At 41.2% G+C, this 13,079-nt stretch overlaps 1 protein-coding gene across 1 annotated transcript in view; it reads right to left on the reverse strand.

The window, feature by feature from the left end:
* Positions 1-13,079, reverse strand: part of MINDY4 (MINDY lysine 48 deubiquitinase 4) — a 70,922-nt gene that overhangs the window by 8,724 nt on the left and 49,119 nt on the right. Inside the window, exon 16 of the mRNA XM_042817457.1 lies at positions 3,863-4,043. Coding sequence (XP_042673391.1) covers positions 3,863-4,043 — 181 coding nt within the window. The remainder of the gene's footprint in view (positions 1-3,862; positions 4,044-13,079) is intronic.

A 13,079-nucleotide genomic window follows, 5' to 3' on the forward strand; every position in this document is an offset into this window, starting at 1 on the left:
GATGGTACCAAGCCAGGGTGCAGGATATGGAGCTGACGCAGTGAGACTGATGGAGACAGGATGGGAGGCAAATGCTCCTATATTCACTGCCCGTCTCAGCTATATCTGACTTCCTCCTGTCAGTACAAATGCCTGCAGAATGCTGTGAGCGACTGCAGGGGCAGAGTAACAGAAAACAGTCAAAATTTAAAATTACTTAAAGTAGTGGCAGTTTTATCCTGGAACCTCAGGAACTGAAGGGATACACTGGAATCTGTCAATACTCAATGGCCCTCTCTCATCTTAATATTTAAGGGTTTATAAGAGTTTGTTACAGGTCTCCAATAGCACATCACAGAATCATAGAATAGCTTGGGTTGGAAGGGACCTCAAGGATCACGAAGCTCCAACCCCCCAGCAATGCAGGGCCACCAACCTCCCCATTGCACAGCAGCCCAGGCTGCCCAGGGCCCCATCCAACCTGGCCTCCAACACCTCCACGGATGGACGGGGCATCACAGCCTCTCTGGGCAGCTGTTCCAGCCCCTCACCACTCTCAGAGCAAAGAACACCTCTTTCTCTCAGGTATTCAAGAGGCACTCAGACCTTTTACTAAGGGGCATGGGTCAGTGGGGAAATATTGGTGGTAGGTGGGTGGTTGGACTGGGTGATCTCAGAGGTTTTTACCAACCTTGGTGGTTCTATGATCCCTATGAATAGTGTTTGTGCACTCCAGGAATTCCTGATACGGACATTTAGGATCTGAGGATCCCTTAAAAAGAAGCAGCATTTGCTGTCCTAATCACAAAATCAGCAAAAAATAGGCATCCAGCACCGCTGCCTTTCATAGTCTCTTGCAAAGTTTTCTCAGTTCTAGACTTGAGTTCTTCCAACTGGATTTTGAACTGCTGTTTTTCATAGAAAGGAATATAAAAGTATCACTGAAAGTATACCTTCCCAAATCAGGCAGAGAGCATTTAGCTAAGTTATTCAACTAATGACTGCATTAAAATGTTTCACATAACTCATTTGGGAGCAAAGAGCCTCAGTGTTAAACTTTTCCACCTAGGAGTCACCAAGAGCAAGAAGGACCTGATCTACCTATCTGATCATCATTTATACTTATACCTAAGCTAAAGATGATGAGAAACTGAGCGTCAGATGAGTTACAAACTTGTTATTCAAGAGATATGTGAGGACAGGTTCAGGAGAGTGGAACTGGAACAGACAAGACATGATGCTCATTATTTAAATGGCCACCTTAGGAAGTGATGTTTCATTAATTGCTTTTCCAGAAGACTTTTGCACGTTGGAACAATCTCACCTTAACTTTGGAGACAATATATTGTGAATGTTGACATAGATGGGTATTAATGGTGAATATTAGAAAACAGTTCTATTTCTCCAAGCAGAACAAGAAGCTCTTTCATACAAGAGCTCTGCGTGACCTGTAACAACAATCTCACTGAGTCCCTAAACAACTGACAAAAGCACATGAGCAATTAATTTAGATCCACTGGCTTGTTTTCTCTCTATGACTATCAGAAAATTCTACCAAATGGAAAGAACTGATGAACCTTTATTTAGGATTGAGTGTTGAACTCGCTAGTAGCTGCAGCCTGCTTTTAGGAAGGAACTTCATATTTCTTGTCAATGTTTTGCAAAGGGGTAATTAGTATGAGAAGCAGGGCAAAGTCTCAATCCCATGTAATATTGATGGTGATTTAATGCAAAACAGTATTTGCTGTTAACCCCAAAATTAATTCTGCTCCTACTTTCTGGCTTCTATGCAATTCTTGCCCAGTATAATTTCTTCAGGATTTTCTAAATGTGATCTTGATTGTAATCTTCATAACTGTATGTAAGATCTACATTTCAAGGAATTCCCTTTATTGCTAACGAGAAGCAAACAACCTCCCAAACTCAGATCTGTGAGATGTGGCTGTGCAACATCCAGGACTTCATGCTATACCTCTGCATAATGCTGCCTTATCATCACAGCTTGTTGATATTTCCATGGTGGAAATACCAGTCATACTTGCCATCATGGTATTTCTACCTGGTACTGCATGCATAGCTTAGATTTATGTTCAGTGTCACCTTTAAGAAGTAAAACAACTCCAGGTTTTCTCCAGACCAAGTGCAGGATTACTGCACTGCCAGAGCTGCAAAAGCCTTTGCCTGGAATGATGAAACTATTTGCAGTTTACAGCCTTCTGCAGAATGTCACAGATAACAAAAGAAGAGGCTGGATCCATGGAAGGGGCTATGGCTGCAACAAAAAGACATCTACCTCTCAGTGCAAGTCTCATCTTTGAGGAGAAATAGACAATTCTGCCTCTGAACACTTTCTCTTCCAGGGCTCTCAGAGTGTTGGGTACATTTGGAGTTTGGAGATGTCTGTGATTTATCAAAGAGAAAAAGAAGGATGCCTGTTTTGGACCGTATGATGCACAGTGCAGCAGAATACAATGAACACGTCTCCATCTGCCATTCCTTTTCAGAATCCTCTGTATCAAAGAAAGAAGGAAAGAAGGAAAGAAGGAAAGAATCCTTCTACCTGAAGGAGAAATCCTCTGCTTACGGTCACGAGCATGTAGCAATTCCCTCGGACCGTCTGAAAACAGCAAGCCTAAATCCACAGACTAAAATCAAAAGAGCTTACTTCTTTTATATGGACAACATATAACAGCCAAATAAATAAATCACGGAAAACATTCGGCCTAAAAAGGCTGAATAAAAAAAGTATTAGCCTATGAAAATAGTGAGATTGTTGGTAATGGTTATTGTTTTGATGATAACTTGTTAACGCTTACAATATGTTGTCTCCAAGTGAAGATATAGGGATTTTTTGTACAATCTGTTTTAATAAATCTTCCTGTATCTGGGACAGACTGTGTGGGAACCATTTTGCAGCAATGTGCTGTGGGGGTTGAGAAATTTGCAGAAATAACATATAATGCAATGGCTACAATTGAAAGTCACGGACTTTAATCAAAATAAGAGGAAAGAAAGGCTACAGCATTCACTACCAAACCTTACGAGATGTTAAAGGCCTCCAGAGCCACCATCATACCAACTGCTTTGCCACAGGGCCTTAATTAGAACATGCAGCCCTCGTGTGTAACTCATCCTGTCCAAGAATCAGAATGTCAGTGCAAACAAGGAACGCCAACAGGCTGCTTTTAAGAGAGGACTTCAGCAGAGTGTCTCCTTCAGATAAAGATGGAGTTTGATTAGGTTGTATACATGCAGCAATGGATGGAAAGCAAAGGATAAGGAGGCTATCATAAGCAAATATGAATTTAGTGCTCAAGAATATCTTAATATGGAAATGAAGCCTTCTTAGCATCAGAATACTGCTTGTCCAACTGTCTTCCAGTTCAAGAAGCACAACTTCTGTAGAAGCAACCCCATAATTTGACATGGTTTCCTGAAAGAATGTGTTTAACAAGTCAGATCTTTCACATTCTCGTATTTCCAAGCGTGCTCACAAGCAGGCCTGTCCTTGCTAGATGTTATGGCCATCTTCTGAAGCAGCTGGATTTGGAAGCAAGGATTCAATCCTTGCTCACCTGCTCTGCTCACACTACCATGTGTGTAGTGCTGAGGAACAGAGGGTTTGCACTTTCTGCCTGCAGAAAACACATAGCAACAGCTGGAGGAAAATGCCCTTCCGAGGGCTTGTCCTCATGACTGCCTTGAGAAATCTACTTCCAAATGAAACATCAAGACTAATTCTGGAAATTAGAAAACAGGCTCACAAATGCTCTCGTAATGCCAGATACCATCATCAATTTGTTCCCTTTTCATGCAATTTTGGATGCTTCTTTTCGATGTCACCGCCTCAAGGGGTGAGATGCAGTCACTGCACTGTACGTACCAACTGTTAATCGTATTTCTTCTTCTTGGTTGGCCAAGCCATCGTAATAATAGAGATCAAACCTCCGCTCGGTTTTCCAGTCGCCTTGTAAATCCTTTTCCAGACAAAAAAGCACACTGAAGTGGCTCTCACTGCATACCAACCAAATTGGGTATTTAGGAGTCTTCAGGTAACAACCGACCTAAAAGAAAGATTCAGAAGATTACAGACCAGGAAAGACCTGGTAAGTCATTTAGAGGTTCAAAGCAAGTATCTGGCCTTGATTATAGGTGACAAAATCCAGCTGTAGTACCCTTACAGCAAACAAGATCACATCCCAAATGATCAGAATAAGAAGAAACTGTCCTCTGAAATAGCTGTAAGACTCATCTCTATCACTCCCCATGGGATTTATGTTTTAAGGCAGACATACGTATATATGCTTGAATACCTACAGGGATGCATCTATTGCTCTGAAACACGGTAGATGCTGATATAAAAAGAGTCAGGGAGATTTCTGCCTCCCCTGAAGTCAGTCAGTAAAATGTAGTATTTTCTTCACCTGACACTACTGAGTTCTGAGATAGCTACCGCTTTCCTTTGCATGCCACTGTCTTAATCCATGACAGAATCACTGCCATGCTGGTTGTTGTGTACAACCATCTTTATTCCACCTGAAGTTTTGTGTTTTATCTCCTAAACAGACGTGGCACTGTTGGGATGATGTAGATCTGCAACTCAAGGGATGGCAGCCAAGCGTCCAAGTGTACATGCAGGAAAATGCAGCATCAGTTTCTGCCTCTGTAATACAGGTCATGCAGTACAGCACTAAAAAGCAGAAGCCAATAAATACGCAGTTGCAGTGAAAAGCCTAAAGAGTATTCTAAGGCATAAGGAACATATCCTTCTTATTATTAAGATTTAGAACTTAAATCTGAAGTGTTACAAAATTATCTTCCCAAATGATAATTTCTTCTGATGCCGGATAACAGTTACTCACTACTTAAGTAACTCCTGCCTGATTCATTGCTCTGTCAGTATCTATTTAAAACAGGCTTTTATGCAACAGTTTTGTTTTTTAATTCTTGGCTTCCATGTACTGCATTTTTTTACAAGCTTACAAAAACACTCATAACACAAGTTATCAAGAAGGGAAATACACAGATGCAACAAAAGACGGCAAATTAGAGGGCAATGGATGAAAAGATTCAGTTGCACAAACATCCACATTCTAGTATCCTGATAAATCAAAGCCAAAAGGGAACAGTCACTCTTCTCTTAAAAAAATAACATGTTTTCTTCCCATATATGTCTGCTAAAGTAACTTGTAAGCTTCATCAAACAACGTTCGACAAAAAAGGATTAGAGAGATACAGGACTGTTTCCAAGCAGACGTCCACCCCAACTCTTACTCACATGAACAATCCCACTGAAGTCAGGACAAGCTGTTCAGATAAGTAAGGTCTTGTAGGAACACTTTCCAAATATGCACAGTTTTCAATCACAACGCTAGCGGAAGAAGGCAAGGCCCTCAACTTGAAGGCAACAATGAGAACATCAAAATGTTGCATGTCAAAACTCATTTCCCATAAGAAACGAGAAGTCTCCATTTCAGTTGCATCGCTTTCACTCTGAACTTTTAGTTCAAAATCAGATGCTGCTTTTAACATCACACTGTGTACCAGCAGTGGCCAGTGCCTCCTGATGTGCTTCTCCCCCACACCTCTACCACTTTGTTTTACTGTCATCAGCTTCTGGGGGCCTCCAGCTAAGTCAAGCTATTCCTACTCCAGTAGAGAAAACAAGTTCAGGTTTTGTTCACAGCCTTAAGTCCGCTCGGCACAGAATGGTTTGTGTCCACATGGCTATAAGCAGCATCCCTATCCTACAACATTCCTCAAGCTCTCAATTTCTTTCTACAAAAAGTAATACAATGAAATTGAGAACCATGCTTCCAAACTTTCAGAAAATACATACAACCACGGATTCACAACCATTTGTTCTCAGATCCACGCCTTGGTCTTGGTTAGTTTTGCATCCAGACATGGCCTGCAGCAATCCCAGACATCACTGCAGTGGTCCACCCAGCAGCTGGCTACTTCAATCTGTTTCTAATCTCACTTCCAATTTAACTGTACAGAAAATTCAGTTCTGAGATGACTTTTCTTCCCATACAACAGTGTGCTGAGTAGAACTGTAAGATTTAATGAGCAAAGAGTCCATAGTGAAGTCTAATAACAGCCCAAATCCAAGGAATTACATCCTTCAAACACATTTACTCCCTTCTCTTATTGCCTTTTATCTCCTGACGTGCATCTGCCACGCAGAAACAAACACCCAAGCCCAACCACTAACAGTGTCACATGCTCCCTTTGCTCTATCTAAACACTCCCATGCCTCTTCATCCTTCTCCATACAAGTATGTGCCATGTTTTCTGCAGGCTCTCCTTGGCCTTTTGACAACTACAGACATCTTCTATCAGTTCCCCAAGCTCTCTGTTACATCAGCAAAATAGTTCAAACAAAACTCAGAAAAATACACAATAAACTGAGGAACAGCCCATGAACTCCAGACAGGTGGGAGTAGTCTTCCTTAAACGTATCTCCATTTAATGAGGTGATAAGTAAATTATACATGTCCTGTAGCCTTTGATACATGCACGTAGTGATCATGCTGTGCAGCAACATTGCACTTACGTTTATGAGCATCAGGGTGGACAAAACAGCCCCCCACCCTCACTGTGAGGATTCTCTTGCCTACTTTTTCAAGCATCACTTGCTGAGTGGGCAAAAAGAACATCTCCATTTAACTGGCCCACCTGATCAGTGGTGAGTGCTTCTTCAGTTGCCTGGCCAGGTTGTTGGGTGATAACAAAGCTGGAGTGTAACAGGACCTTGACACAGGACACTGAAGGACAAGAATGAGCATCTCGTGATCTGAATCAAAACCACTTAAGCTGACTTTAAGCATGCACCTTCCAGCAAGTGCCCTACAAATGCACTGGCAGCACTGATTTCCAAAGGCAAATCAGGAGTACATGGCATGAATCTGTTTAATCAAATATCATTATTTTTGTCAAGGGCTCATCGACTGTCTTATAGTTTGAAGAACAGAAAAAGCTTCTTGTAGTATCATAATGCATTACAAAATAATAACGCATTACTATTCGATGTTTATTTTCAAGCTTGCTCATTAATCTTTGCCAAGGCAAAAAAAATTAAGAGGGGGAATGTGTAAGATGTCTTTTTGTATTGCATGTTTCCAATTCCTAAGGAGAATTCACTGAACAGTAATCGCATCCCTTACAAATCCTGTAAGAATGCTCATAAATTTCAGAGACACAATCCTCATCTTTGGAAAATGTCAACCTTTCTAAAGCAAGCCCTTTCAGAAGGCTCATTTTCAACACTACGGGTGGTCTTTTTCCACATATGACTTCAGTGTGTATTTGCACAATGTTGAAATTAAATCACACAAATATTTACTACAGGAGAATTATTCCTATGTAGCTGCCAACATGAGTGCATGGTACTGCCCCATTCAGACATGATTTCCTCACTGAGCAAGGCTTTTGCCACACATATACCAAGTGACAGGCTGAGGGAGTTGGGCTTGTTCAGCCTGGAGAAGAGAAGGCTGCGTGGTGACCTCATTGCAGCCTATCAATACCTGAAGGGAACCTACACCCACGAGGGGAGTAAACTCTTCAAAAGGGCTGACAACAGCAGGACTAGGGGAAATGGATCGAAGTTGAAGGAGGGAAGATTTAGGTTGAATGTTAGGGGGAAGTTCTATACAAGGAGAGTGGTTAGGCCCTGGAACGGGCTGCCCAGGGAGGTTGTGGATGCCCCGTCCTTGGATGTGTTTAAGGCCAGGTTGGACAGGGTCCTGGGCAACCTGATCTGAATGTGTGTGTTTGGTGGCCCTGCTAGGCAGGGGGGTTGGAACTACATGATCCTTGAGGTCCCTTCCAACCCGGGTGATTCTGTGATTCTGTGAAGTGGAACAAACAACAGCTCTTTTCCCCCAGTTGCCATGGCCTCTGCTGGTTTGAATTAACATTAAACAATGTTCCAACAGTGTTCGGACAGAGAAGTCAATGATGTAAAAACAGACACCCATATAACAGTGCTTGGGTGATCGAGGACACAATTAACTCAGATGACCCATTCCACCACCATTAATAGAACAGCAGGTCAACCATATTACTGCTACATCTCCATTTACACTTACATGCTATCATTGCATGTTATTAAGGGACGGTGTCAAGTTTATGTTCATTAAATATGTACTTAATTTTAATTTTAGATTAAGACATAAAATTAATGTTCACAACTTCTGACATTCAGACTATGCACAATTTAGTGGCTATGCCAGGTCAGGCAGAGATTGAAGCATTTTTTCAGCCAGGTATTTATTAGCAGTAGTAAGAAAAAAATACAGATACGAGGGAATCATAGATATTTTCCATAGCTTTGAGTCCTTTCTGATGGTGAATCTGGAGGAAAAAAGTACATAACTAATGGAGAAGAACTGAAAGAGATGTGTGCTCAGTCCCAGGATGACCGAAGGAAAGAAAAGACTTGGGCAGCACTGATTTTTTTACTTAGGTCTGTAAGAGAACACAGCAATTGCAGTAAGGCAAAAAGGTGCCAGGTAGCCTCAAGATTGTTCCTTTATCCTTGCCCCATTCTGTTGCTTTTCTTGTACGTCCCACCAAATGAAGTAATATTGAGGGAAAATCACCCCCTCATTCAGACTTCAGGACTTTGCCATTCCTTCAGGCCAAGTGGAGGGATTTATACTAATTTCAATCTGTTGCTTTACTAAAATGGCAAAGATAGGTCAAGATTCAGTCCACTTAACTCTAACATCTATTTGTTGGCCCCCTAATTTGGGTTGGCCTCTAGGCTTTGGCTCTCCGTAAAAATCAAGGAAGAAGAGATAAAGTTTGATGGGATCAGTGCAGACCAAAATACAGATATCTACAATATGAACAGATAGGAGGACAGTATTTGACTTAACATTTTCTGTTTTGCATTTTAACAAACGATGCAAAGTTCTTTTAAATGTGAAGTTTGTCTTATAGTCTTACATAAAATTGCTGTGATCGTTTCTTATTTGGCAGCACGTTGACAAGAAATCAATGCCAATATTTCAGCAACAGTGACTGGCTACTGGGAAAAAAGATGTCCATGAGGAGGACAATAGGACTTCATTGAAGAAAATTTCATTTCCAAGACAGAAAGAGGGATTTAAAAGAAAGGAATGAAGAATACACTTTAAATATGGTCAATGCTTTGTCAGGTTTGCTTCAGTCAAACTGAACGTATCGCATATTTTTGCCCACAGTGGCACTCATGAATGCCTTGCATAATAGCAGTCACCTGCACAATGCATCCATTCATGTACAATGTCTACTGCCTACCCATTATTGAAAAATAAGCAGAAAATAAAACCAACCATTGGTTTCCATTTTGCAAATGCCTACTTTCTGATGTTTTCTTAAACAAGATGGTTAAAAAACTCTTTCTATCCCTCCCCCTCCACAACCTCACCAATGACCTGACTTGAATCCAGTCCATCTGACTGAGAGAGGCTCCTGCTTAGCAGACATACTTCCCAGCATAGGAGGTTATAGGAAGGACGTTCCACAGGGCAAATAAACAGGTGAGGTGCCAGAAGACAGACCATGTGTGCTGAATTTAATAATTCAAGTAGGTCTTGTTATAGCACAGCTTGTGCTGGTTTCATCAAAAGGACCAAAGATAATATTTCCCATATGTGGAATTTTAATAGATAAATTCTGTCCTTTTATGCTTCCTTCTCTTTCTCAAAAGACACAGGAAAAATGACTGTAATTTCTTTGTCAACACTGTTTTCTCTTCATTTTCAGAAACATGAACACTAAAAAGCAGACTCTTTCGAAATGCTGACAGCTGATGCATGGATTTGGATGCTGTCAGGAATCAGAATATGGTGAGCCTGGGAGGTCACCTGGCTTCTCTGTGATAGCAGGACTGCCTGGGAGCAGGAGCAGGGAAGACCAAAAATCACAGAATATCCTGAATTACAAGGGACCCATAAGGAGCATTTAGTCCAACTCCTAGAAGAATCAGAGTCCTCATCCAAAAGAGCTGAGCAGCCTCGAATACTTACCTTAGGAGGTGTAACAGTGCATACTGTAGTGCTTTCAGAAAGCATTTCAGAAGGCCAAATCGGCCAGTATTGTACAAACCATGAAAGCAGACATTCAGAAGAGCTGTACCTTCCTCAAGTTGAACCGCTAGCTCACTGCATGAGCCAGAGAAAAGCACTTTGCCTTTTGCTCATCCATCACCTCCCTTGTAAAACGTTATTGCAAAGCCAAGGACTGAGCAAAAAGCAGGGACTTTCTCCCATGTCACCTCTGCATTGGTCCTGCACACTTCTGCACCTGGCTTCTTTACCCAAGGTCTTGTCCCACTGCAGAAACCACACAGCTCCTCAGACTATTACGGACCCGCTGCATGCCGCCAGCCAGCAGACAGAGGGAAGCCAGCCCAGGTTTAGGCAGGTTGACCAGCTTTTAAAAACGTTTCAGCAATTTATAAAGCATTAAAAAAATACCAGAAAGCCCAAAATTTTAATGAAGTCTTCTCAGTTCAATGTGTAGGATCAGGTGGAACTAAGATACGTAGCTTGAGTACAGGCTTGTCACAAAGGAAGAAATCCAAACATCTGTGACTTGCCTACAGAGAAGGAACAGTAGGGATTTTTAGCTTTTTTGCATAAAAATGTGGAATTTCACTATGAAACTAAATGTTTGCATATGAATTGCATTGAATAAATCCATCTGTCATTGTCAAAAAAAAAAATGCACAACAAGTAATTACACTACAAAGACTAAAATGAACATGGTAATGGTAGGACTAGTAGTGATGATTGGACATGAACACTTCCAGACAAATGACATGAAGCACACGTTTTTCCAATCAGCAAAGATAACACATTCAGCATGATTCACTGAAAGAGACTCCTGGATCAGCAACAGAGGGATTCTTCAGGAATCATGGATGAAAAAGGGACAGATCATTTTGTTCTTATTTGCTACTGTTGACATTTGACAGAAGGATTAATTCCGTTCTCATGCCCTCACAGTGTTCTCAGCTCCAAAGATATGCCAAGAAAACTGTGCCTTATATATGAATACCCCATATTTTAGACAAGAGAGATGAAATATATAAGAATATTCTCCTGTGTGGATTTACTGCCTGGAATCTTGTGTATCTCTTAATGAATGCATTGGTAAGTAGGAAGAAGTCTACAGGAGTGCAATAAAAATAAGCTCTGGACAAGATGAGCTGTTGAAAAAGCTGTTGCGACTGTTGCATCAGCTCACAAATGTCTAGCAGATGGCCATTAGTTGTTCTGGGGGAAGGCTGGATTAGAAGGAGGAAAGATAATCAGAGGACACTAAGTAAATGGACCATCAGGTTTAACATGAGGAAGTATGTCCAAAGCACAAGCTGTATGGTAGATAACACCAAAATCTCCACATACAGAGGTACAATCCTTCTTTGTACTTCCTCATATTCTAAAGTAGACACGTGAGAAAAAAGGCGAAGTCATAATTAGATGCACTACAATCAACAAATAAGTGGCTATCTGATGGCAAGAGTTTATGGAATCATAGAATCATAGAAGGGCCTGGGTTGAAAAGGACAACAACAATCATCTAGTTTCAACCCCCCCTGCTATGTGCAGGGCTACCAACCACTAGAATGAATAGGGGTTTTTTAAAGAGAGCCTGCTTTGCAACAGGACACAAAAATATCCTGCATCATCCCCTGAGAAATCGGCTGGGTTTGACCTAGAGGGAGTTTTCCAACTCTAATGTCCATGATTCACCATATATCACGCTCAGGATTTTCTTACTCCTGAGGGAAAAAAAAAAAAAGGATAAATTACAGTTCTTTTCCATTTCTGGTTTCAGCCCATCCTCACAGCCACAATGTAATTGGAGGCTGGAGCTACTTACTGAAATACAAAGAGGAAGAAAACAGTCCACTCGAAAGACTTGCAGGCAAATTCTCTTCCCAGTTCCAACACGGCAAACTATCAGTGCCATTTGATTTCCGAAACAAGCAGGTTTGAAACAGAAAGCAGAATGTGGCCCCCTGCACCAAAGCTGTGATAGGGACTGCCCAGACTTGAAGCTAAACTCCAGCAGGAACTGGAGTGCCCAGCCCTTAGTCAGGCCATGCAATGTGCACCCAGATGTACGAACTGCAATGCTCACAGCTGTTCTTAATAATAAGCATGACAATTGGCATCAGATGCCTAACTGGTGCAGACTCAACAACAACAACAACGAAAAGGGAAGACAACATGTACTGGGGCTTCTGTAGCTGATTAAGAGTCTCTGGCTTGGAAAACAGATCCTTGCTCCCAAGTCCAGACAGAAGGATGGACCCTCTCCACTGTATAATTTGCAGAGTGAGTGGAAGACAGTGTCTGATTCTCTGAGCAACTTTTTATTTTGCTCTTAGATGAGAAAGAAATAGCTCTTAGCTGCACTGACCTCAATGACCATCTTGCTATTTAGAAGTCGCTTTGCTCACTGGAGAGTGGAAAAAATGCTACTGCAAACCTTTTTATTTGAGGTTTTAAGTGTTACATTCTTTACAGGAAAGGACAGCGAGCTTGAAATAGCCACTGAAGCTAATTTATTTTTACTTCAGTTTGCTCCAAATTAGTCCGAATTGGAAATGTTGAGATATGCTTTATGTACTGAATTTAAGCCTGATTGTAACCTTGTAAATGATGTAAAGCATTGCATTAATTAAAAGTAAGAGGAATTAGAATTCTCAGTAGTAGGAAAATGGAACTGCTTTCAGCCATATGGGAAACACAGTGAAAATCTAACTCTGTTTTCATACACATATTTATATTAGACAAGTACAAACAGACTCTCTGCTAATCACCTTCCAGTTTGTATGGAGGCACTGATGGCAAATCCAGATGGGACCATTACAGTTATCTCATCCAGCATCTAACACAGGCTTCAAAGAAAATCCCAGCATCAGACACAAGACTGTCTGTTTTAGATAGAATATGTCATTAGGAAAGATGTCCACCGTGATGATAAGATCTGCTGATGGAGAAATCAGAGAAATCCTCACGCAAGTTTTTCCAGAGGTAAATTAGTGGCTGTCGCTTCTTTTAAATTTTAATCTTTCTCAGTTCATGATAAAC

Source organism: Centrocercus urophasianus, unplaced genomic scaffold (assembly GCF_019232065.1).
Source record: "Centrocercus urophasianus isolate 14NV4802_14NV808 unplaced genomic scaffold, USGS_Curo_1.0 seq_16, whole genome shotgun sequence".
Taxonomy (NCBI): Eukaryota; Metazoa; Chordata; class Aves; order Galliformes; family Phasianidae; genus Centrocercus; species Centrocercus urophasianus.